Here is a 25,566-nt window from a genome sequence, read left to right on the forward strand (position 1 = left end):
TCTGCTCCTCTCTAAGCTTGGCGCTCAGCCAGGAAGATGTCAGTTCCAGGCCAAGAACATTCCTATCCTGGCTGACTGACACTATGATTTCATCCCTCTCATAAGATTTTTCTTTGAAAGGTACCCCTCCCTCCAGCTGCTTTAATTCTTAAGGCTATTAGTGATTTCTTAGGGAATAAGCATACATCCTGAAATGATCTGTGCATTACATAGGCCATATGGCCTCTTGGGGAACTCAGGAGTGCTTCTTATATCCTTTGAATACTTACTTTCCCTCAACCCTCTATGCTGTACGTTTTGAAAATGACCTGTTCTCTGGGGAATTTGGCCCAAATTCTGCTCTCAGTTAAACCAGTGTAACTCTGGAGTAACAGCATTAACTCTATTTACAACAATGTATCTGAGAACTGAACTTGGCCCTTTTGTGTTACTCTCCAGTTAAATTCAATCTCGTGGACAGGCCCCACACAGGGCCCTGTGTACTATTTAAGCCCTCTTAAGCCACATACTAAGCTTCCAGATTCACTCAGCTATTTGAGGGAAAGAGTTTACTGGCTGGAATGTTTGCAGAAGCAGCCAGTTATAATTGAATATTGGAGAATATTCAGAAAAAGCAAATTTTGAATGTGTAAACATGCCAGCAATCTGATTCTAACAGATCAGATTAAAATAGGTGCAAGAAACTTGTCACAGACGAGCTACAGGCAAATAATAATTCACAGAAATCATTTTGTTTGATAATGATAATACAGAATAATGAGTGTGTTTGAGAAAATCATGATTTTTATGGATTGTCCACAAACAGAAAAAGAGGTGCAGTTTGTTGAATGAGGATTCTTTATAAATTATTTACCCTGATGTACAAATGATCCCATGAGTCTAGATGTCACCCATGTGATCAGTTCTTATGAGCAGTAAGGGTGTTTCCAACAGATTGATTTTTTCCTGGCAACTACACATATACATAAGCCCTGCACACAGGCTGGTACATACCTAAGTTGGTTGTGAATTTCTGTCATTTAACTCATGTACATTTCAATTAATCCACTGGAGACAGGATTTTTTGACCTTAATCCTTAAATTTTCAGTGCCTTAGTCAAGCTTTTAGTTTTGTGACTCCTACTAAAGTCATTGGGCAGAAAATGATAAAAGCCCTGCACAGGTCTGAAAATTTACCCCAAGTGCCAATACAAAATCCATTAATGCCTTGCAGCAACAGACTCAGCCTGGCTATGAGTTAATGAATCTCACCATTGATCATTTAACAGCCTGCCAGCAGTTACTTGTTATTTTAAAATGTCCATATGTTTCACAGTTTTTTCTTTGATGCCTTCTTGGAACAGATAAAGATACCCTATCTCATATCAGGCAAATCTTCACCTGCCCGCCTTTGGACCTGAATCCTAAATTTAATCCAAAGATCAAAGAGTACTACACTGAAGTCCCATTTGATGTGGTGACAGTGAAGATTGGAGCAGAACCCTCTAACTGTCGGTGCCAGGTGCACCTTGATGAGAGGAAGGGACCAAGGTATGGGGGAAAATGATCCTGTAAGCACAGAGCTGACTCCTAATATTGGAGAAACAGAAAGGATGGCAGCCACCTCTGCATTTCCAAGAGAACTAGGAATTAGGAATTAAGATTACAAAAGGAGATTTGAATGCCCAGACATTTAGTCCTTTAGATTTGTATTTATTTATCAATGTATTAAAAATGTACCCATTACAATCATTACAATTAAACTCCAGTTAACAACCCCCCCAAAATGTTAGAATCTCCCTCCAGCTTCTACATAAAACTACTCACACCACCAATGGTCTGAGTACAGAAGACGAGCACGGTTGTTGGTAAAATATTCAGGGCCCAAATTATACAGAGCTGTATATAAGCTAAGCAGCACTGGGTCTCATCAGTAACTGAACAGAAGATTTTCAAGGTGAACCCAGGAGCTGCTAGAACCATGATTCACTTGGTAGAGCCCTTCTGTCTTAGTCATTATAGGACCAGCATTCCACCATGGTGTAAGGCATCCGTTGGAGGTGCAGTCTTTGGTGGTGTATAAAACAGAGGACCTGACCAGTTGTGATCATTGAGGGTCTTATGGTCCTTTCTGCAAAACTATGGGGGTTTGTCCTGGTGTCCTCGCCAGTATCTTCTATTATTAATCTAATACTCTTCCTGTGGTTTCTATTAGAGAAGTTATTCTTGACTTATTCTTAAAAAAAAAAAAGCTAACACAAAACCGTGTCACATAAAATTTTTGATGTAGGCTGGCTGCCACAATACACCGCAGAGTTGCATGCATGGAGTGATTGATATGCAAATAGACGTGTATGCTATATAATGAGAGTTTGCAAAATACTTTGAGAGTCTTCTAAACAAAAGTCATTATATAAATATTTATTAAGAAGTAAAAGCATTGAAAGTTCAAATTCTGTTAGTTACAGCCATTCTCAGTTCACTGCAGAGCAAAAATCTCTCCAGCACTGCTTTTGTCTATCATGTTGAATGGTTTATTTGGGAATCCATAATGCTCAGAAAGTGCACAATTTGAAGGGCTAGCTAAAATTTTCAATCTCATTTGTCTCCCTCCTCACTTCATCACTGATTTGAAACTGCCAGAAACTATTGTCCCTAGTTGCATCATTCACAATTTTCTTGTCATTGTTGTCTGACTGACTTGCCAACTCTGAAGCTCTCTCCTATCTAAGTTGAAAGCTAAAATAACATCACATTTTTAGATTGTTTCTGGCACATTTTTGCTTTATTGCTAGATTTTTAAAAAAAATGCCTTTGCAAGCTAGACTTTACACTATTATTCATATTAAACTGTTGAAATAAACATTACTAATAGAAACCTTAAAAGCTGAGGTCCATTTAAATTGCAGTGGAAAGTGCTGTTCAAATCTTGACTGATTTAACATTGGGCCTATCACTTTCTGTTGTTGTTTTCCCTTGCAGTGTTGCTAACTACCCCCTTGGCCTGGGAATTAATAAAATCACTATTCTAGTAACAGATAATGCGCAATCCGACCCCGAGGTTGTGAGCAGCTATAAAATCACTGTCTATCGAGAAGACCGCCCAAGTCTGCCTTTGTTTGAGAACTATATGGTGTGTGGTTTTGTGCAGGTACTGTTTGTTTTTTCTTTGAATATACACTTTATATATGTATATGGCTTGATTATGATCTCACTTACACTGGTGTAAATCAGAAGTAACTGAACTGAAGTCAGCATGGAACCTGTTTAGATTAGAATGAGGCCCCCTAACTCTTTGGGAATTCTCAATCCATATTGTATAAAATAGGGGGATTACAAAGGTTTTTGGCTATAAATGTAAATTATACATCAGTACCTTTCGTATTTTGTATGCATTGGAAAACTCCAAGCTAAGTTGCCATAACCTTGGTCAACTGAAATCCTACTCACCACAGTATTGTATCTTTCTTTGTAAGAAGCATCAGAGTTATCAGGACAGTAAAGCAGATGTAGTAGAGTTTCTGTTGCTATGATCATCTGTGCAGTTGATGGCAATGTTTTGATCATTATGGTTATGATTGTGATTATGTATTCATTTATTCTTTGCTTATTGCTGACAGTGGGGTCATCTCTGGTCAAGATACAGATATCAAAACGATTTATGAATGAAAAACGTATAGTCTAGAAGACAAACATATAAAGTGAAAACACACGGGGCAGACCAAAAGAAGGAATGAAGTTTAGATTTTTTTAAGTGTGTATATGCAAATACATTATATATAATGTATATATGGATCCTTATGGAAGCATTGAGCCTTTAGAAGAGATCTGAATGAAGAAAAGCTTAAGGTCTGGCATACTGCAGTTGGAAGGACATTTCATACGGAAGGTCAGCATAGAAGAAGACACAAAGATGGGAGTAGGAAAATGAAACAAAGGGACATTGAGGTTTTCATTGTTAGTGGAGCAAAGGTGGTAAAGGAGAACGTGATAGGATATGAGATCTGAGATGTAGGCCAGGATAGCTTTGTGCAGGTCTTTGAAGGCTGATATGGTGGGGAAGGGGAAATCAGTGGAGAGATTCCAAGAGGGAATTGACAATAGGCAAGGAAGATAAATTCATTTGTGGGGTTTTGAATAGATTGAAGAGTGGGGAGGTCTTACAGGGAATCCAGAGCGAGTATTTCATTAGCGCTAAATTATATTATCGCAAGCAGGCAGGATTGTAAGCAATAGGACTCTATTAAACTCAGCATTGTGTGCTCCGACTCTGCCATTTCTCTGTGTGTCTCAAAACTTCTTGACTTACACCAATATATCCCCCTCTTAAAACCTGATTCTTTTCCTCCAGTTTTTCTCAACATATTACAGAGGAAGTTAGAGTAATCAAAGTGGGAGCTGACACACGTTTTAGACTTTGGGACAGAAAAGGGGGTAATTTAAAAAAAAAAAAGGTATTGTGAAGAAATAAGCAGTAAGTCTTGCAACCGCAGCAAGGAGAGGTTGTCAGTGTTGTTCTGAAAGTGTGTAGTTGGCAGTAACTAACGCAGTCCATAGGGTCCTTAAAAAACAAAATAATCAATACAAATGTGTGGCAAAATTCTCTTCTCCGATTATATGTAACCAATGCAAAATATCCTATAAACCCACACTACAGGTTGAAGGGGATAATTTTGTTCTCAGACTGAAATCAAATCTAGTCCCAGAGGAGAGTCTCTGATATGGAACCAGAGTTCAGCCTGGCATGTTCAGAGATATAATAACCAAATCTTCACTGATCTTAACATATACATGTCTAATCTAATCTATTACTTTATATCATTGGTTCCCAAACTGGGGGATGCTCCCCCCGGGGAGGCATGAAGAAATTCTAAGAGGGGCACAAGGCTGCCCAGCCCTTGAGATCCCGGCCGGGGAGGCTAGCCCCCGGCCCCTCCCCTCCTGTCCACCCTCCCCTGCAGCCACAATGCAGTTTGCGCCTGCCTGTATCCCAGGCTTTCCAATAAGCCAGTTCTGCCGCTCTGAGCAGCCTGGTAAGGGGGCAGGGAATGGGGGGAGGAGGAGTTGGATAAGAGGCAGGAGGTCCGGGGGGGGGGCAGTCAGGGGACAGGGAGTGGTTGGATGGGGCGGAGGTTCTGGGGGGGGCGGTCAGGAGGCAGGGAGCTGGAGCATTGGATAGGTGTGGGAGTCCCGGTGGGGCCTGTCAGGGGGTGGGGGTGTGGATAGGGGTCGGGGCAGTCAGGAGACAGGAAGCCGGGGGGGCTGGATAGGGGGTGGGGTTCCGGGGGTGGTGGTCAGGGGACAAGGAGCAGGGGGAGTTGTATAGGGGGTAGAGTCCGAGGAGGGGGCGGTCAGGGACAAGGAGCAGGAATGGTTGGATAGGGAGTGGGGTCCCGGGGGGGGCAGTTGGGGCAGGGGGTGTCCCAGGAGGGAGTGGTCAGAGGACAAGGATCCGGGGGGGGGGGTTGGATGATGGTAAAGGAGAGGTGACGGGGCATGAAGGGTTTCTCGAAAATTAAACAGGGGGGCGTGATGCCAAAAAGATTGGGAACCACTGCTTTTTATATCATGTACCTGCATCATGAAATCCAGGCACTGTTCCCACAAAGCTGAATTATGCTGGCCAGTGTTCCACGCATTTTCAATTCATTTATTGTTGGAGCTTTTGTATAGTTTTCAGGTAGTCCAATGATGCTATAGGAATGAGCAATTGACTGCAGAATATAAATAACCTTTTTCTTTATATTGCCTGATGAGGCCTCTTTCTTTGTAGGTGGTCTATTCTACAATTAGGGATTGTTTTTAATGTTCTTTTTTGGAGACGTGTTATTTTCTTAATCTTTACTAAAAAGATTGATTCCAACTGGGTCTTCTTTTCCTCATTAAGTTTTGGCATGTTGAAAAATATGATTATGGAAAGGTTTTGGCAATAGTTACTCTTTCAGTAACTAAAAAAAGGTATGTAGTCTTGAAATAAATTTAGATACACAAGTGATATAAAAGGTGTGTAAGTGGGCCTATCAGTTTTCTTGATGTATAGTAATGCCAATTTTCATAAATCCTACTTGCCTGAATTAGGCAGTGATGTACTTTTATAAGTGATAAGGGTAGGTAGCAAATTACAGTCAGGAGAGGATTAAGAGTTGCTTCATGAGATCTAAGCCCACACAGCATTTGAAGGTGGCCCAGTGACCGGCCCGATGTCAGTAGTGAATCGGAGTAAAACAGGAGCGCAGCAGTGGGAGGGGTATATTATTATGCTACTTAGAAACCAGAATTGGCTGTGAAGATGAGAAAAACCAATCATCCATCACCCAATCATGAGCATATATTTGGTTCCAGGAGTAGGAATTTGTGCTATTTTATGTTCTCCCACATTACAGTTTACACTGTTGTTAATGTTTTATTTTAGTATGTATGTGCCCTCATGCCATATCTTTAAAGCACTGTTGAGAGATCTGGAATGCTTAAAATGAAAAGTGCTGTATAAGTTCCTTTTGCTTGAACTGCATTTGTATGCTCATATGTGAAAAGCTTTTTCCTAATTAAATTTATTACGTAATTGTTCGGAGCTACGGAGGTCTTTAATAGCTAAAAGTAAATATGAGATGAAAAGCATTTTTGAGGTATCTAATGGGGATTGTGAAGATGCAGCATGTGATTTTAAAGTAGCATTTCTTTTGAGGTATGTTGAAGGCAAACATTTCAGAAACTATCTTATTAAATTTTTAAAAACCCAAAGCAATTAAGGTTTAGAAGTGGAGGTTAAAATGGCACGGTCAAAATGCCAAGATGTTGCATTTCTTTTTTGCTTCATTCATATTTGCTAGGGCAAACACTGTCTTTTGTTTATGGTGATTTATTGATAGGAAACATATTTTAAGTTCTCCAAATACTGTAGTTACATTACACTTGCTGTATTGGAGTACATTACACACACAGGCAGCATTTGTTATAGTCACTGTTCAGTGGCTTCCATGCTTGTTCTCTTAGTAACCACCTGTTCCAGAAGCAAAAGGATAAATACACCATGAACTGATGGATTCTCCTTTGGATACTTGACTATGCACAACTGGGATCATGCCTAGGAAGAGAAAGGTCAATGACAGTGGTGTGATCTTTCTCACAGTAGGCTTCCGTTAGAATTCTAATCCAGAGACTTTTTTAAAAACTTTCTTTTATGTTTAATCCTGTTAGGATATTCAGGTTTCACTGCAAGCTGATACCATGATGAAGGTTACAATACAAAGACAGAGCTAGAGATGTTGTTTCCAGTCTTCTAACAATTCTCATGCATCTGAGTAATCCTGGATTAAGTTCAAGGCTATTCAGTTAAGAAGTGTGTGGTTCCGAGCCTCACATTCCCTCGGAGTACCAAATTATTGTCCTTTCTCCTTATTGATAGCAGCCATAATGTCCTCATTAAAACCAAATTAGTAGGGGATAAACTGTGGAGTCACTGCAGCGCATTAATAGGCTTTGCATCCCTTTTATTTGCATTCTGCTCTTCTGCAACGCTACATTGCCTGTAAAAGCTTGTTGGTTTGTTTTTGTTTGTAATTTCATTTTATTGTCGACAACATTCATAGTATTTGAATTTGGTTGCAGTGGCACCATTGCTATATTCCTAGTGGCCTTGTAATCTCTATGTAGGCACAAAAAAAGGAAGTTGTTACAATAGGTTGTTTCCATGAGACAGGGATACCACTATAACCCCCAATACGGCAGAGCCCAACGTTAGTTGTGCACTGTCATAATGGTCAGGACTAATGTATGGAAATAACCAGTGTATCCCTCCATTTATTATGTTGTGCATTATCTTTAAAACACATAGCGATTTATTTATGTATTAGAGTAAAATGTTTTTAATGTTAATTACCTCTTTCATTTTTAATACGGGTTTATCTAGAGTCCTGGACAGTAATTGGTGACATGCAAAGGTTAAAAGCTTCTCTGTGACACCCTGAAGATTGATACCTACAGTATCCTACTGTCTCATGTTAATATTTTTTGTGCCCATTCATTTCACTAATAGCATTAGCTATTCTTTTTTTGTTTTGTGCTATGAGTAATGGATAGCCAATACCCTATTTGCTAGTTACAGTGTATCGTTATCCTTGTCTCTGCATTTCTGTGAAACATCATAATACCATAAAGAATTAGTATTGTACAGTGGTTCCATTAAGTAAGTTTCTACTAATCTGAAAGTTTTTACTGGTATGAGAGAGATTTCCTCTATTTATAATGGGGAACAGCAGCAGGACCAGTGAAATCTTTCCAGGTGGTAGAGTCTGCACAAACAGGTACACACCCAGGAGGCCCTGGCAGGATTGTGAAGCCGCGCTGAGGCCCATACGGGCATATTCTCATGGCTACTTTTAGTGAATGAGCTTGATTACAGCTAACGTGGATATGTCTAAACAAGCTGCTGTTCGTACCCCTAGCTGCAGTGTAGACGTAGTCTAAGATCTGGACGCACAAAGGGAGTTAGGTGCCTAAGTCCCTGTTTTTAGACACCGAAGACACAATTTCGGCACCACTGGAGTGCACAGAACTCCCACAGAACAGTGTAGGCACCTAAAGTCACACACCATGTACTTTTTACAGTGCAATGTTTCCTAGACTCCTAAGTTTCTGCCTTTGGGCACATGTGCTGCTGTCTCGCTCTAGGTGTCCAGAGAACTCTCTCTCACCTAAGCCCCAGAACAGTGCACAAGCCAAGGAGGATAGGTGGCCGATTGCCTAAATCATGTGCAGGGCTCAATCCCGTAGGTGTGCTCTGAGCATGCCTACTGGACTTCATCCCTCAGGCGACTTCAAACAAAACAGCCTAAATATTTTCGGGTTGGTCAAATGATTACTTAGTGTGCAAACTGTGTACCCTGTATTTGAAAGGTTTCAAAAACAAGAAGGTATAACTATAATTGATTGTAAATATAAGGTATTTCTGGTATCTCTTAGGAGCACCCAATAGAAATACTGTAATGTCACAAAAATTAGTTATAATTAGACCTGTGTAAGCAACTGTTTTTTTCAGATTTCTGAAAATGAAGTTAAAAAAAAATTAAAAATTGAAATATAAAAAAATTGTTTGTGGTCAGCCCAAAATGAAAAACTTTTGAATGTTTGGTTAAGTAAAACCAACCAACCAACCAGAACTACACCCCGCCCCAACACACACACAACTTCAGGTTGGATGAAATGTTTTATTCAACCCAAAACAAAATGTTTCTGTGATGGGATGGACTAGACCTGGAGGCCCCTGCCACACCTGTCCCAGGAAAGGAGCAGTAGAGAGGTCCTCCAAGTGGTCTAGAGTGGCTGCAGGGGAAGCAGCCAATACAATAGCCAATCAGGGCCCAGCAGGCCATATAAAGGGAGTTGCAGGGCTAGCCAGAGTGAGATTAGTCTGCTACGAGGGATTGGGGGAGCAAGAGGTGCTCCTGGCTTGCTGCATGGGCCAAAGCAGGTGACTGACAGGGACTGGGGAAGCAAGGAAGGATCTTCTGTCTGGCTACTGCGAGTCAACTAATATGGGTTACAGGGAAGTGGCCCAGGGAGAAACAGAGCAGCAATTACTAAAGGGATGCAGCACAAGGCTGCTATACTTACAGGGTCCCTCAGTTGAGACCCAGAGCAGTGGAAGGGACCAGGTTTCTCCCACCAGCCACTAGGGGGAAGTGGCTATGCCCTAAGGAAGGGAATTAGAACTGTGCTGCATGGGGACTAACTCAGCAGGGAGCAGTGGTAAGTGAACTGAGTCCAAGAGGGGTGGTTCAGTAGGAAAGCTGGGGTCATGAGGACTCAAGTAAGAGAAAGGAGTCCCCAGGGAAGAATTGCTCAGGGTGCTGCTCAATTTCGGAGTAGGAGCCTTACAATCTAGGCAGACCAAGTGAGGGTACCGTAATGGGCCCTGTTGGACTGATTAAAGACTGATCCGAGGGAGGGGACATAAGGGACATCTTAGACTGTGTATCCTGGGTTGGTTTGTTTTTGCACATGGACAGTGTGTGACTCGGCTGGAGGGCTGAGTCACCGAAGGCGTGCCTGACAAGCACAGCGGCCGATGGGGCACTGTGAAGCGGAGGAAATTGAGGAAGAAAATGGCAGGCATGCAAACACTCGACTAGGGGGTGCTCATGAGAGGTGAGTGCACCCCATTACAGTTTCATTGAGGTTTTTAACTTTTTAAAAAATAAAATTGAAGCAAAATTCAAAACAAAATGTTTCAAATTGAAAATCAAATCATTTTGTTTTGAAAATGTTGAAAGGAAACACTTTGATATATTTCTCAATTTTTTGTTTTTATACACAAAACTATTTGGTGAATTCAATGCTAATTTCTTAAATGCTTCATTTGACCCAAATCTGTATGGGGGGGAGGGTTTAAATGTTGTATGGAAAAAATTCACCCTCTTCTAGTTATAATGCTTCTAAAGAACACCGTACTGAATATATGTTCTGTTAGTAAAGAAAAGTGGTAAATGATGAATGTAGCTTGTGGCTGACTGAGGGTTAGGGTTTTTTTCTCCCAGTCCCAGATATAAACATTTCCTCAAGTTAGCGTGTGTCTTTGGCTTGATCAGTGCCACTGGGGAGAAGATACGTGTTTTCTTAATTACAAGAAGGATGTTTATGATGATTTTAAGTATTGCTTTGCAGGTGAATCAGTGGAACAGTAGACCCTTATGTTAAATCAGTTTTATATTTATAAGTGGGTATTGTTACAGGGTATCTCGTCTCTGTGGCTAGACTGAGCTGGGTCCCAACCTAGGCACCCTTTAAGTATATCAGCCTTGTGCTGCATCCCTTTAGTAATTGTTGTTCTGTTTCACCCTGGGCCACTTCCCTGTAGCCCATCTTAGTTGACTCCCAGTAGCCAGCTCACCTGGACTGGAGCAGATGAGTAGCCAATCCAGCTACTTAAGGAGCGCTGGGCTACACCTGGGTTTATTAAGGGCTCCTAGGGGGCAGCTAGTGGGAGGAAGGATCGAGACAGACTGAGCCCTGGGGAGGGAAAGCCATGGGGGATTGGAGCTAGCTCCTGTGGTGGGTCCCTGGAGCAAGAGGTATGGGGCTCAAGGAAGCAACCCTGCAGCTGCTGCTCCAGAAGGGGAGCAGATCTGAAGGAGGCTGGGAGGTTGTCAGGAGCTGAGGTGCTAGAGACACTTGGGAGCAGTGGCTGAGAAGCCTGAGGCCAAGCATTAAGCTAAGACTGTTTCCTGTTTGTTTTTTTGTTAACCACTGTGAAGAAAATAAACCTCCTTGATTGAAACTGGGAATGGCAGTGCATGCATTGGAGCTGGAGAGAAGCGACAGCCCTGGTGACAATACTGAATTCCACTTAGAACATAGGAATTGCCGTCAGACCCATGATCCTTCTAGTCTGGTATCCTGTCTTCAACAATGGCCAAAACCAGCTGCTTCAGGGGAAGGTCCAAAAAGCCCTGTGGTTATAGAATAATTTGCCCCTGTTAGCGAATTAGTGTAATGGCTGTTTTCATCTTGCTAAGACACAAATGTCCACCTTTCACACCCAGACAGTTGTCCTTGTGCATAAGGTAACACCCTGTTTTAGAATCATGTGGACCTTTGTGTCTATGTGGTGCTCCATTGACTTCAGTGGGGCTCTGCACAGGTGGACGATCCACTTGGGCAGATTCATTTGCAGGACTGAGGCCTAAGATAGGAAGAACCAACGCAAGAGAAGGGAATGGGTTATTGTTGCCTCCCTTAATGACTATGTCTGCACTGAAAGCTAGGGGTGTGAGGCCCCTGCTCGTGTACACATACTCGTGCAAGCTCTCTTTGAGCTAGCATGAGTATAAGTAGCAGTATAACCACTTGGTAGCACAGCTCAGCCGTACCGAGTACAAACCCACCTGAAAGTGGTGGGTATGTACTTGACACGGCTCAGCCTTGCCTCTGCTGCGCTACCATGTTACTCCGGCTACAATGAGAGAGTGAGAGTAAATAGCAATGAGAGCTAGCAGGAGTATGTGTACATGAGCTGGGGAATCGCACCCCTAGCTGGTAGCGCAGACATAGGCGTATTGTGCATTGTGTTAAGTACGAAATGAGAACAGAAATAAAATCTTTGGCTGGTTTAAGATACATATTTAAGAACTTTAGTTTTAAAAGAAATGTTTTTCTTAGGGCTCAGTTTAACCAAAAATATCCAGCTTTCACATACAAAGTCAGATTTTGGGGTGATTAATCAAGCCCTTAATATATGATCTGCCCACAAAAGAACGGTTAATTCAATGCCATGGAGTGGTGTAAAACTAACACATATGCTGCATTTTTTGACTCTGTGCATTAAAATGCAGTTATAGATCTTTTGGGGGCAGGTATGCAGAAATTTTATTTGCATTGCTGTGGTTAAACTTTCTAGGTGCATAGCTACATGAGTGCTAGAAAGAGTCCTAGCCTGATATATAGATTATGTATTTATTATATTATCACTTTGAGAGCTGACAAGGCCTTGTCCCAAGATCAGGCCCAGTATTATTGAAATTACTGTATAGTTGGGTACCCGCATGTGCACAGTTACAGACACTACAGGAACTCTTCTATATTTACAAATAGTTTAGTACATTTAACAACATCACAAACACTCTGAGTCAGTAAGGTAGAAAGGCAGGACAACCTGAAATGTTAGCCATTGTCAGGGATGGCCTTGTCAGGGACGGGGCGAAGGCCTGGGGTGCCTCCAGAGCAGGGGTGCCCCTACCCCTGCTGTGCTGCAGCCACAGCTGCTCCTGCTGCCTGCCTTGGAGCCACCCCTTGCCAGCTGCTCCCAGGAGCTTATTGTTTGCTGTGAAGATGGGAGGGGAAGAGGGGCACTGATGTAAGAGTGTCCCCCTCTGTTTGCCCATATACCCCATCTCCGCTGAGCTGGGGTCGGCAAGTGACAGGGGTTAGGAGTGGGATGAAGCTGCTGGTGAGTGCTAGTCTGCTTAAAGAGACAGCGTGCTGTGTCTCACACACTCCCCCGGTATGCACACTGTCTCTGATTCCCCCAACACACACCCTCTCTTTCACACAACACTCTTACACTTCCCCAGCGCGTGTACTGTGTGTGTCTCTCTCTCTCTCACTCACACATACTCACCCCCCAACACATACTTGTAGTGGTGTTGTTACTACTTGGTACTTCCTGCAATGCACATATATTCTCTGTAACTTTATCCTTTCAAAGTCAAGGATTGCAGTGCTGTTTTAGTTTTTTTGACTGGTCTGTGCATTTCATAATTTTATTTCTTTCATGCTTTAAATTTAATTAGTTGAATAGAGTTCTAAAATACCTAACCTGCCCTGGCTGGAGTAATTATCATTTATTTTATCCTATTGTGCTTTGTCATCCCTTATTTAAAGTGGTACAATCAAATAATAGTATCCTCCTAGAATGTAACTTCAGCTTGTACTCTCCTTAGCAGTGCCAGTTTAAAAAACTTTGTCTAAACACATAACTTTAGACACTGTGTAGATCAAGGTTATTTATTTTCAAATTGTATTTTTAGTTATATCTGTAAAATAACTTAAAATTTGCATGAAAATAAGTGCAGTTCCAACTATGCTACCAATGGCAATGATGGAGTCGAATGTTAGTGAGTCATGTACAGGATTGTGATCGGTAAACATAAATGCCAAAGTAATTAGAAAAATTCCCATGCTTAATTTTAACAGATGTGATTAAGGTTTTTCCCTCTTTTATTAAGTATGCTTTTAGTGGAGTGAAAAACAATTGACTAAAATAGAGTAGATAATGGCAGTAACGCTGTGTGTCTGTTAGAGAAAGTAAGCAGATTTTATTTATATCTACTAAAGATAATGTATAAAGTATCAAACGTGTGTTTCTAATATCTGTGTTAAAACTCCAGAACTGATAGTCCAAATCTCAAGTCTTGAGGTCTCTTGCTGTATTATCTCCTGATTGTTCTAAATTTACATACAAACTTTAAATGTGGCTTTAATTGGAGTTTGTATATATTTTTTTCTTTCGTTATATAGGAATTAGATAACTTAGGAATTAGCTGACAGGAGCACGGTATCTGCACCCCCCCAAAACCAAAAAACCTTAGTTTTCAGGTGGCTAAGTAGTTCCTGGAATCACAGTTAGTTTCCTCCCACTCCCTAAAATCTGAAATAGCGCCCTGGTGAGCCAGGAGTGGCCAGAGGGCTGCAGGAGGGCCGTGGGCTCTGGCAAGATGCAGCCCCCATGTGACAGCACAAAGCCGGCCTTGATCCACATGCTGAGCACCAGGCACCACAAGCCGCAGCAGTGCAGAAGGAAGGGTGGCAATACACCATATACCATGCCACCCTTCCTTCTGCGCTGCTGGAGGCGGTGGCATTGTCTTCAGAGCTGGGCATCCGGCCAGCACCTGCCAGTATCAGACCACGGTGCCAGTACTTAATTTGTGCCAGGCCTGAGCTCTGATACTATTTCAATATAAATTAAACCCTGGGGAAGGCAGTGGGTCCCAGAGCTGATTGCAGGGGGAGGAGGGAGCCCATGGGGAGCCAGGGGGGAGGGCAAAACACAATTTTGCCCAGAGCGCCATTTTCCCTAAGGCCGGCCCTAACCATTGTCTTCCTCATCACCATCACCAATGGCCATCATTCTGGCACCTCACAAGGGCTCTCTCCTACTGCCCACAGGCTGGGATGCAACTTTTATAATATGTTACACTAACGCCCCTATATCTAATGCATGTTCAGTAGGGGTTTTCCCCCTTTTCCTTATTTGTATTTCCTCATCCTACTAATGCTGAGGTGTCCTCCTTCTATAAGTTGGTATAGTGATACGTGTAACTGTCATTTCAACTCATGATCCTATCCATCACCCCTTGATTAAGCGGATTTTCAGTTATTATTTCAATGTTCCTTGCGATAGCACTTACCGGAGCATTCTAACTCCTACAATTAAGCAAGCTATCCGGAGTTCCTAATAGTTAAAGATAACCGTTGGTCTATGCCAAGGCATACGGCCTACTTAACCACACTAATGCTTCAGCTAATGTCTTGCAGGATATAGGATAGCATAGGCTTCTTGCTTTACAGCTGAATATAATGAAGGCAAGACCGTGAATATAGTAAAGGTAATCCTGTGAGCTACAGGGTGCAAACCTAAAGCCTCATACTTAAGAGCTGGAGTTGACCTTTTACAATGGATTGAACCAAAACACCAGAGCCAAACACACCTAAACTCTGGAGAAGCCTGGATGTGGATCTTAATCTAATGTTTGAGGCTCAGGTTCATGTTAAGTCTGTGAGATGGCTCCCTAGCTGGGAAAAAGCGCAGAGTCGTCCAGCTTACTGCACTTTGCACTAATCAGGTCAACCAGAGAACTGCAGCCCTAGTTCTAGGGATGATGATAGGGGGATGGCACGTGTCCACTAGTTGTTTTAGATCATATTATCCTTGGTTTGTTAGGTGGTTTCACCTATATCTTTGAGTTTTCTGTGTAACATTTGCAATTTCTCAGGAAGTAGCATGCAGAGGGTGTGATCCTGTGTGGAATATAGAAGCATCACTGTTACAGTTAAGAGCCTGCATGTGCCCTGAAAATAGTGTGCAAATAGACTGCTGGAAAGGATGGGCAAGGAATAACCTGCCACATCTTTACGGTTTTGGATGATCTGGGACCAAGCGTAACAATATGCTGAATATTCAGTGATTTTTGCTGTTGCTCACTAATGACTGAGGTGTCATCAGCTAACTCATTTCACTTATGATCAGCATCCAGAGAAAGGATTAGCTCGCTTAGTTCATTTAAGTTACTTTAAAAAGAGATCCTTTGGTATATGGCTTTTAGTCTCCCTTTCTCCTCCACTCCCTTTCCTTAGGCAGTGTTGTCATTGTCTTTTGCATTTCATGGTGATGCATGAGAATGGGATCAGAAAATACAGATATTGAAAAGACCCAACAGATCGATTCCATCCTTCGACTTGCTCATGATATTGTCCCACAGATAAAGGATTTGTCAGATATTAAAATAATCATATGAAGTATAGTATTAAAACATTCCACTGGTGTACATGATGCTTTACAGACGCATAAGACCAAGAAAGCTCCAACAAACTTACTACCTGAAGCTTACGATTGGATGATTAAGTGCTTTAGAAATATTAGTGACCTAGCATTGCTCCCTGCACCACAGAACTCTGACAAATCCAGTTGGTTTCAGTAGGAGTATAATGAAACATTGAAGTCTCACCTCACCTTTTGTGAGGTAGGTTAGTATTATAAACTCCATTTTACAAAAAGGGAAACTTACCTGAGATCACACTGAGAATCTTTGACAACAGTGGGAGTAGACCCCTGATTTTCTGGTTACAGTCTTGTGATTAAAGCATAAGACAGGGAATTTCTTCACAAATAATGGCAATGAACCATTGTGGATGACTGTGAAAGGAGACAGACAGCAGCAAACAATGGGTAAGCAATACAGCTCTGGGGAGACTGTTTATGGGGGAAGCAGATCATATAAACTTTTTGTTTTGGTCATTCCTGTTAGCTGGGGGCTGTGGGGGTGAGTTCTTTGTTTTTAAATTATCAGGAAATTATCCTACATATCTGGAATAGATTTTAGCTTGCACTATTTTTTTAGTCAATATTTTTATGAAATAAAAGGCTTTTTATTAATCTTTCACTTGTGTGCCTGTAAATTACAGCATGTTTTAAGAATAGCTAAAGTGTTGCCATTTTTTGTTGTTGTAATTGCTTTTTAACCAAATAATGCGTTCATTGGTTCTGGGATAGACTAGTAGTGCAATACGCATTCTAGGTGTCGGTGCAGTGCAATCTAACCATCGTGGGCTGCCTACAAAGTCTCATTATTCTAACTTGTATCAGGTTTTCAATCTGAAATCCCTATCAGGAGGCAATGAAAGGTTTTCATTACGAAGACTCTGTGCACGTGTTTTCAAGTAACATTCAGAAGAAATGAATTGATGCCTCCAGGCCTTGTCTACATTAGACTGGAAGAAAATAATTCCTATTAATCAGTGTGGCACTGGTTATCACCAGTCCAGCTAGTGTTGGTGGGGATTTTTAAAATAAGATGAGTCCTATATATGGTGCAACTCTTAATGCATCTAGGAAGGTAGATAAGAATTGTGTGCCACTATAAACACTGTTACCAAATGACACTTTAGCAGTTTCATCAAAGAGGCAAAGGGCTTATTAATCACGGAGTGTGAGCTTATGCAGAGTTTAGGCACGTTACTGAAAAATCGACCAAATTCTGGATTGGACTATGGTCACCTCATGCCACACCACCCAGCATAAAGCAGCTCTAAAGCCTGGATCAGCTATTGTAAGGGATATTCTGGTGACCCAGAGCTAGCACAGGGGCATGTATGTCACCTCCTCTTCTCTTGATTAGGAACTAATAACATCAGTTACCCCTACTGGTCCTTAGATGACGTATCAAGCCTTTACAGCCTTGCTGCAATGGCAATCCTCAGGTGCCAGAGCAGCCTCATAGCTGTTCTAAGCTGTGACATCTGCAACAGTTCCCAAGGGGCCGTTTCACCAGACAAATGAAGAAAGTATTTCACTTTTCCATAGTTGTGCTGATGGGTCTCTTCTGAAAATCTCCTTCATTCCAGCTCCCTGTCAATTTGTGGTAAGGGCAAGAGGCTTTATAAAGCTTCCTTATTTCCTAGCATTCTTCTTGCCAAGCTATAACTTGTATCCAGTCTGCTGTCGTCTTGTGGTTCTGAAAGAGAGACTGAGAGAGGCTGGTTTGAGTCATACAGCTGGATCCCTCACCGTGAAAGGAGAGTGGAATATTAGCCTACCTTGCTCATGGAATTCTGGCTTTGGACAGTAGCTGGGGTAAGCAGGGTGTATAAAAAAGTTCCATACTAACCTGTCCCCCCCCCCCCCCCAGACCATATCTTCACATCTCAATGACCCCGTATCTTTTCCCCTGGCTATTTTCAGAGGCAAATCTAACAGAGGATAGTACTAACTGAGGAGGGACCCTTTATAAGCTTGAATTTATTTTGGCTACACCATAGAGCTCTGTGTAAGCTGAAAAGCTTCTCTCTCTCTCTCTCTCTCTCTCACCAAAGAAGTTGATCCAATATTACCTCAACCACCTTGTCTTCTATATGGACTGTCATTTAACCTCCTAGGCCTGAGCTTCCTCCTCTGTAAAATGAGGATAATCAGGGTGTTGTGAGAATTAATTCATTAATATTTGCAAAGTGTTTCAAGACCTTTGGATGAAGCACACTGTGAAAGTACTGCTAAGCATGAGTCTGGCATTTCCCCTCACAATCCCATCTAGATCCAGGAAGTGCAGGGGTCTGTTGAAATGAAAAAGAGAAGAGGGTGTGGGGAGAGGGAAAAGGTCCTCCAAACAGAGATGTAATGTGTGTTGGGTAAAGGTTGTCAGTTTTTGTCTTTTCTCTTTTTCCAACCTATTTGATTCATGGAGGGAAAGGACATTAATCAGAGATGATTTTAAATCTATGTTAATAATCAACATGTTGTCGTTGTGATCAAGCTGTCAGCTCGTAGGTAACCCAGCCAAATTAATATGCGTGTTTCAGGCCTACAGTTTTTACCAAGTACATATAGTAATATTACGGTGTGTTGCATAATGCATTGGAATTTTATAACTACTCACTATGGTACATATTTAAGCAAAGCTGACTTTTTTTTTTTGACAGTACCTACCTTAAGTTGATTTGTAGGAAATGCTCTGTTTTTGTGGGATTTTGATTGTTTTTGTGAGTGAATGTTTGTACTCATGGCATTGAGGGGCTGTATCGCTGTCCAGAGCTAGGTATAGGTCAGGACTAATGTTAAACATTGTTCCAGGCGCAACTTTGCAAATGTTCCTCCCCCTCATCTCCGCTGTTCCAGTCCAGGGCCTCTCTTGAGCATAGACTGTCGTTTGTGTTAAATTGACTGGTGGTTTTGTGAGGTGGAAAAGTGTAGGCTGAAGTTATGTCCCTGATCCAAAGCCCACTGAAATCATGAAAAGACTCCCATTGGCTCCAATGGACTTTGGTCAGGATTTATGATCCCACCACATTTATTTATTTAACACATTTGTTTAACTGGTGGCCTAAATTAAAATTAAAATTTGGGTCTGCAAAGGTGAAAGGATAGTTCACTAACCACTGCACCTCCAAAAATATCTGTCTTCTGATACACTCAGACCTTCCTCATTCCAGTCAAAATTCTCCATCACATTTTGCTGTAGAAGATTATGGCCTGTTTTGATGATATAAAAGGAAGTATGGATAATGAGAGAGAGCTCTCCATGGTAATTAATTCTGTCTTTTTTTAATAATTATTTAATTTGTTCTGTAGAGGGAAGGGAAAAAGTTGTGATCTGAATAATTGTATGAATCAGCCAGGTTGTGCAACAAAACAATGTAAATATGATTAATTTGTTTCTGGTACCGTGTAGGTATTAGCTGGTATTCAAGGTTTAGGCTGAAGACTTGAATTCCAAAGTCAGATGTCTCTGCTCAGTCGCATTGTTCAATAGCACTATATGGCTGCCTCTGAAATGTCAACCTTTCGCAGAGGTTTATAGAAGTTAAAAATCATAGTGGTACTGAGTCTGATTCTACTCTCACTTACACTGGAGTAAATCAGAGTAACTCCACTGACTTCAGTGGAGTTACACTTGGGTAAAATTGGAGTGAGGTCAGAATCAGGCCTGCTGAATGTTTATGTATTTTTTAATTAGGATTCATAAAAGCTAATCAGGTATATGTGGAAATCAGCGTTTTGCTTTAATTTACTCAGTTGTCTGTGTTTGGCATCAGTGTGGTAATTCAGACCAAGAATAGCAAGTTGTTTCATTCATTTACATATTATGCAGATTCTCTGCTGTTTAGCATAATATGGGTTCATTGACAGTTTCACTACTGTGTTAAGGCATTCAGGCTTATTTCTAAGCCAATAGTTTAATTGGTCTGGCTTTGTTCATTTAATAAGTCGCAAAAGGCAATAAAATGAAGACCTGGAAAGCTTATTTGTCTTCAGGTGTTATGCTTCTGTTTCTTTGACAAAGAAACTTCACTAACTAAAGAACCTGATTCTCTGCTCCCTTGCTTTTTGTATAGTCAAAGTGGGTATAAAACACAACCTCCAATGTAAGTTGAATGGAGAATTCAGATCCGATGCACTTACTTTGCACAGGCGGAACAAATTATTAACCAATCTGTTTGTCTGTAAGCATCTGGAAGATAATAGGGTTATAAGGAACAGCCAGCATGGATTTGTCAAGAACAAATCATGCCAAACCAACCTAATTACCTTCTTTGCCAGGTTATTGGCGTTGTAGATAGATGGGAAGCAGTTGATGTATCTTGATTTTTAATAGGGCTTTTGACACATGAAATTCTCATAAGCAAACTAGGGAAACGTGGTCTAGATGAAATTACTGAAATAAGTTGGGTGCGCTATTAGTTGTACCCAAAGAGTAGTTATCAATGGTTCACTGGGAAAGCATCTAGTGGGGTCCCACAGAGGTCAGTCTTGGATCTGGTACTAGTCAATATTTTCATTAATGACTTGGATAATAGAGTTGGAGAGTGCTTATAAAATTTGCAAGTGACACCAAGCTGGGAGGGATTGCTAGCACTTTGGAGGACACAAAATGATCTTGACAAATTGGAAAATTATCAGAATTCAACAAGATGAAATTTAATGAAGACAAATGCAAAGTATGTCACTTAGAAAGGCAAAATCAAATGCACAACTACAAAATGGGGAATAACTGACTAGGCGTTAATACTGCTGAAAAGGATCTTGGGGTTATAGTGAATCATAAAGTGAATGAGTCAACGATGTGATGCAGCTTCAAAAAATGCTAATAATCTGGGGTGTATTAACAAGAGTGTCATATATAAGACATGGATGATAATTGTCCCACTTGACTCGACACTGGTGAGGCCTCAGCTGGAATACTGTATCCACTTCTGCCCCTCCCTCTTCCCCACTTTAGGAAAGATGTGGACAAATTGGAGAGAGTCCAGAGCCGAGTAACAAAAATGATCAATGGTTTAGAAAACCTGACTTCTAAGGAAAGGTTAAAAAAACTGGGCATATTTAATCTTGAGAAAAGAAGACTGAGGGGAGACCTGATAATAGTCTTCAAATATGTTGAAAGGTGTTATAAAGAGGACAGTGATCAATTCTATGTCCACTGAAGGTAGGAGAAGAAATAATGGGCTTAATCTGCATCAAGGGAGATTTAGGTTAGATGTTAGAAAGCTTTTCCTAACTATAAGAGTTGTTAAGCTCTGGAATAGGCTTCCAAAGGAGGCTGTGAAATCTCCATCACTGGTGGGTTTTTTAAAAACAGATTGGACAAACACCTGTCAGGGATGGTGTAGGTTTATTTGGTCCTGCTGCATCACAGTGGGGTGGATTTGATGACTTGAGGTCCCATCCAGCCCTGCATTTCTGATTCTATATCAGTGGTTCTCAGCCAGGGGTATGTGTACCCTTGGGTGGTACTCAAAGGATTTCCAGGGGGTACATCAATTCATTTAGTTATTTTGTCTGATTTTACAGCAGGCCTCATAAAAAGCCCCAGCAAAGTCAGTACAAACTAAAATTGCTTACAGACAATGATTTGTTTATACTGATCTCTATACTATATACTGAAACATAAGTACAAGGTTTATATTACATGGTAAAAATGAGGAAGTAAGCAATTTTGTAGTAATAGTGTGCTGTGACACTCTTGTGACACTCTTTTTTCATGTCTGATTTTGTAAGCAAGTAGTTTTTAAGTGAGGGGAAACTTGGGGATATGTGAGACAAATCAGAATCTTGAAAGGGGTTCAGTAGTCTGGAAAGGTTGAGAGCCACTGTTCTATATGACTACCCATCTTGCAAGACAGAGGAGGATCAGGTACACGGTGTGTAAAGTCATTATTTTTGTCATTAGGAAAAGTAGGATCTACCATTCTCTTTACCCACCCACCCTGAAGAGATTGGAAGTTTTGTCTCCAAAGATGAAATCCTGTGCATTAACTATTGACTGTGTAATTCCTGTGGCTCTTTCAGTCCATCTAAAGTTATTGCTCTTGAACTCATTGGAGAATGTAGAATATCCTGTTGCATTCTTCCCTTGATGATACACACAATAAATGTGAAAGAAGATCCTTTAGTATGAGCCTTCCTAAGTGTTAACAGATCATGAAAATTGGCAACAACTGTATCATACTCTGCAAGCAGAGGGTGGATAATTCCACAATGATGAGAAGAGGGTGTCTGGTGTTTGAGCTGTGGTCACATTTGCCTTTCATGTCATTTGGGCCTCCACAACCCTCTTTGTGGGAGAAGAAAGCTAATGCAGCTGCCTTTACTAATCAGTCAGTATGACCCAGCCCCCCAGGAAGGCAAGCAAAGGCAGATATATACTGAGACACACAATCCTTGCTGATTAACAGTGAAAGCTGGTAAAGTTACTCTCTAAGCCTGTCTGGTCCATCAGCCCCAGAAATGTAATTTAGATGATTATCTATGTGCCCATTAAACCTTGTGACCCATTGCTAGTCTGTTTGAAGTTTGCCTGCTTAAACTGGCTAATAGGAAGAATAGAAGGATTAACTCAGAGGTCATGAAATAAGAGAGCAGCAAAGAAGATGACAAAAGAGCAGAGGAAACTTCCTACTGCATGTGTTTGGCATAGGAAAAAAGCTACAAGAATACCAGGGTCAATAGATAGTTACTTTATGAAGAAAATGAGCCATTCACAATTCAACCAGCACTTCCGTTTATATAGTTGTTTCAACCTGTTTTGTCAGGCTGTATAAACATATTCTACCTCTATGGTGAATCATGGCCTGATTTTGCTCCGAGTTGCAATCCACCAATATAAATCAGGAGTCACTTCATTTAAATCAATGGAATGACAGTGGTGAAAGTAAGAACGGAATCAAGCCCCATGCTGTGCTATTTGCCAATCCCACTTTAGGATAAGCATGCACAATTGTTACATTGACTCACAAACGTAAAGAAAAGAAATGAAAAACTTCACGGAGATATTTTTAAATTAACTAAATTTAAATTTTATATTTAAAATAAATATAAAGTATAAGCATCTGCAGAAATCACTTGCACGCTGTTGCAATAAAACTGGTTACCAGTTTAAACTAGATTTATAGAGAAAAGCTGGGATCCATGATAAAGAATGGATTGGAATGCATGAGTACATAGGTAAGCGCAAGTAGGGGGTATGACTAGCTATTGGGAGAAAGCTATATTGACCTCTTAATGGAGCTAGAAAGCCATTTACATACCTTTGCATAACTTTCAAATATACACTAACATCCTTGAAATGAACTCTTACCCTTTTGCTGTCTGTGCCTTGCAAGGACAGGTGAACTTGGTTGCTGAATATCAGGGTTTGGGTAGATATTTCACTAGACTTCAAAGAAGAATAAAACATTTTAGGAGGGCTGTCTCCATTTCTTTAGGTTTTATAGCCTGATGTCTACCCAGTTCAGAGCTACAATATTGTACTTTTAAATGTTTTTGGCAAATCTTTCTTTTTCATGTAATGTTGTTTATTGTTACATGTACAATAAGTTTAAGTCTGTTTCTCACTTTATTTTATTGGATGAAATATATTTTCAATTTTTTGAATGTTTCCCTCTTGTTAGTTTTCTTCCCCTTTGCACAGAGCTCTCCACATGAGAGGGGTAACTATGATAATGAGAGAATCTGCAACAGTATCTGGAGCCTGGGCAATTTTAAAATTTTATACTTGTAATTTATTTGTCCAGTTCTGTCTGAAGTTATTAGTGGGAGAGAACTTGGGAACCAGACAAGTCTCCACTCTGGAGCTGAAGTCATTACAGTGAATTAATGAATTTCGGAACTCAGCTGCTATCACCTTACTTTGCTGGAGATCCATTGCATCACAGTCATGGTGAGAGTATTTCCCACTGGTCTAGAGCATCAAACTGTTTGAAGCGTTAGGGTCTCCAGTCAGGAAACCTCATATTTCTACATGCCAACAAACCAGCAGTGGTTCTCAGCCTGTGTAATTTCAGTTCCCTAAGGGTTTAGGGAGGAGGAGTCCATGAGCAAGCTTGCATTCCCTATCCACAGTCTTCCTCTGAACTGAATTTGTTCAGCCATTCGCAACTGGTCATTTTCAGGTGGCAGAGCACTCCATAAACCTGATTCCAGCAGCGCTTCCTGCAAAACACAGCATCTTTTGTGAAAGCTTTGTGGAAACCAGATCAACGGCTGGGGGAGTATATTTGAGGAAGACCAATTGTGAATGGTTGAATGCATGGGTATAGTGTGAAAAGTTAAACAACGCCAATATAGAGCCAAGTGCCTGCAGAACTCCCCTTGGCTTCAGCAGGAACACGAATAGTATGTGGTAAAGGTGGAATAAAGTTTTTTCCCAGCAATTCTTTGGTTTCTTTATCTGTGAATGAACATTTCCGCCTTTCCTAATCTAGCCCTTTATCACCCATGGAAGATTTCTTGTCAGAGAGATTGAGGCAATGGCCCTTCCTAATTTACAAAGTGAAATGCTAGCCGAAAAGGCTTCATCCTCTTGAGCTCATGTAGTTTAAAAGGAAAACTGTTTCCATTAATCTGTGCAATCTGTTCGCTATTTGGGAATGACATCACCACCATCACAGTTAGCTGTTATTGGCACTCTAGTTGATGGTCTTGATAGAGAGGCCAAGAATAACACGAATGCCCTCTTGTCACTAGGACCAGCTGCTGGCCTGGTTCCTGACCAGCTTCACTACTAGGCCACCAGTGAGCCCAGCTGCACTGCCGTAGAATTGACAGAATAGGCATAGCACCTGATTGGCTGCTGGTTTAGCAGCCCTACTTATAAGCCTGGCATCTGCAGCAGATGAGCAGCTGCTCAACTTGTACTGCACCCACAGTTGTGCTTGCCCTGCTCCTGCCTCCAGCCCTTGCTCCATTTTGTTTCCAGTCCCTGCTCCTGTCCTGCTGCAGCCTTGTTTCAGAACCTGCTCCTGCCTTGCCTGTGTTGTCTTATGGATTCATAAGAAGGAGGCACAATCTGGGCTCTTAGAAGTAAGGCTTCATTAGAACTAAAACAGTTATGTAGGACAAAGGAGAACCATGTGTTTCTAGCTGTGTATCTCATGAAGCTACCACTAGACTGCTTCCAGCTGGTTCTTCCTAGCATGTGCCCTGCTCTTAAAGACCCAGTACATCTCCCCTTTCCAGCAAAATCAATCCCAAACAATTTAACATACAAACCAATTGTCTGTGTACAAATACAATAATATTGTTAGTATTGCTCAATGAGTCTTCAGGTGCTCTTATCAGTTCGTTAGATCTATGAGGTGTCACTTCCGTCCTGCACTCGCTGAATCAGCAAACTGTTCTGCTTGCTGATCTGAAGGGTCTTTGGTGGTTTTCTCAGTGCATTGTCATGTAGCTGTCAGTGAAGTATCTGCCTCCTTATCCCACTCTTCTTAAGGAAGATGCTGCAGATGTCTCCTGTTCCTCAGAAATGTATGTCTGTAGTTGGAGATCATGGGGCAATCTCACGAGTCATTACAGCTCCCTGTGTCCAGCAAGTACCA

The 25,566-nt window shown here is 41.3% G+C and overlaps 1 protein-coding gene across 1 annotated transcript in view; it reads left to right on the top strand.

The window, feature by feature from the left end:
- The window catches only part of CPED1 (cadherin like and PC-esterase domain containing 1), a 218,620-nt gene that overhangs the window by 103,138 nt on the left and 89,916 nt on the right, over window positions 1–25,566 (top strand). Inside the window, exons 16-17 of the mRNA XM_048836189.2 lie at window positions 1,344–1,530; window positions 2,962–3,130. Coding sequence (XP_048692146.2) covers window positions 1,344–1,530; window positions 2,962–3,130 — 356 coding nt within the window. The remainder of the gene's footprint in view (window positions 1–1,343; window positions 1,531–2,961; window positions 3,131–25,566) is intronic.

The sequence above is a fragment of the Caretta caretta genome, chromosome 1, assembly GCF_965140235.1.
Source record: "Caretta caretta isolate rCarCar2 chromosome 1, rCarCar1.hap1, whole genome shotgun sequence".
Taxonomy (NCBI): domain Eukaryota; kingdom Metazoa; phylum Chordata; order Testudines; family Cheloniidae; genus Caretta; species Caretta caretta.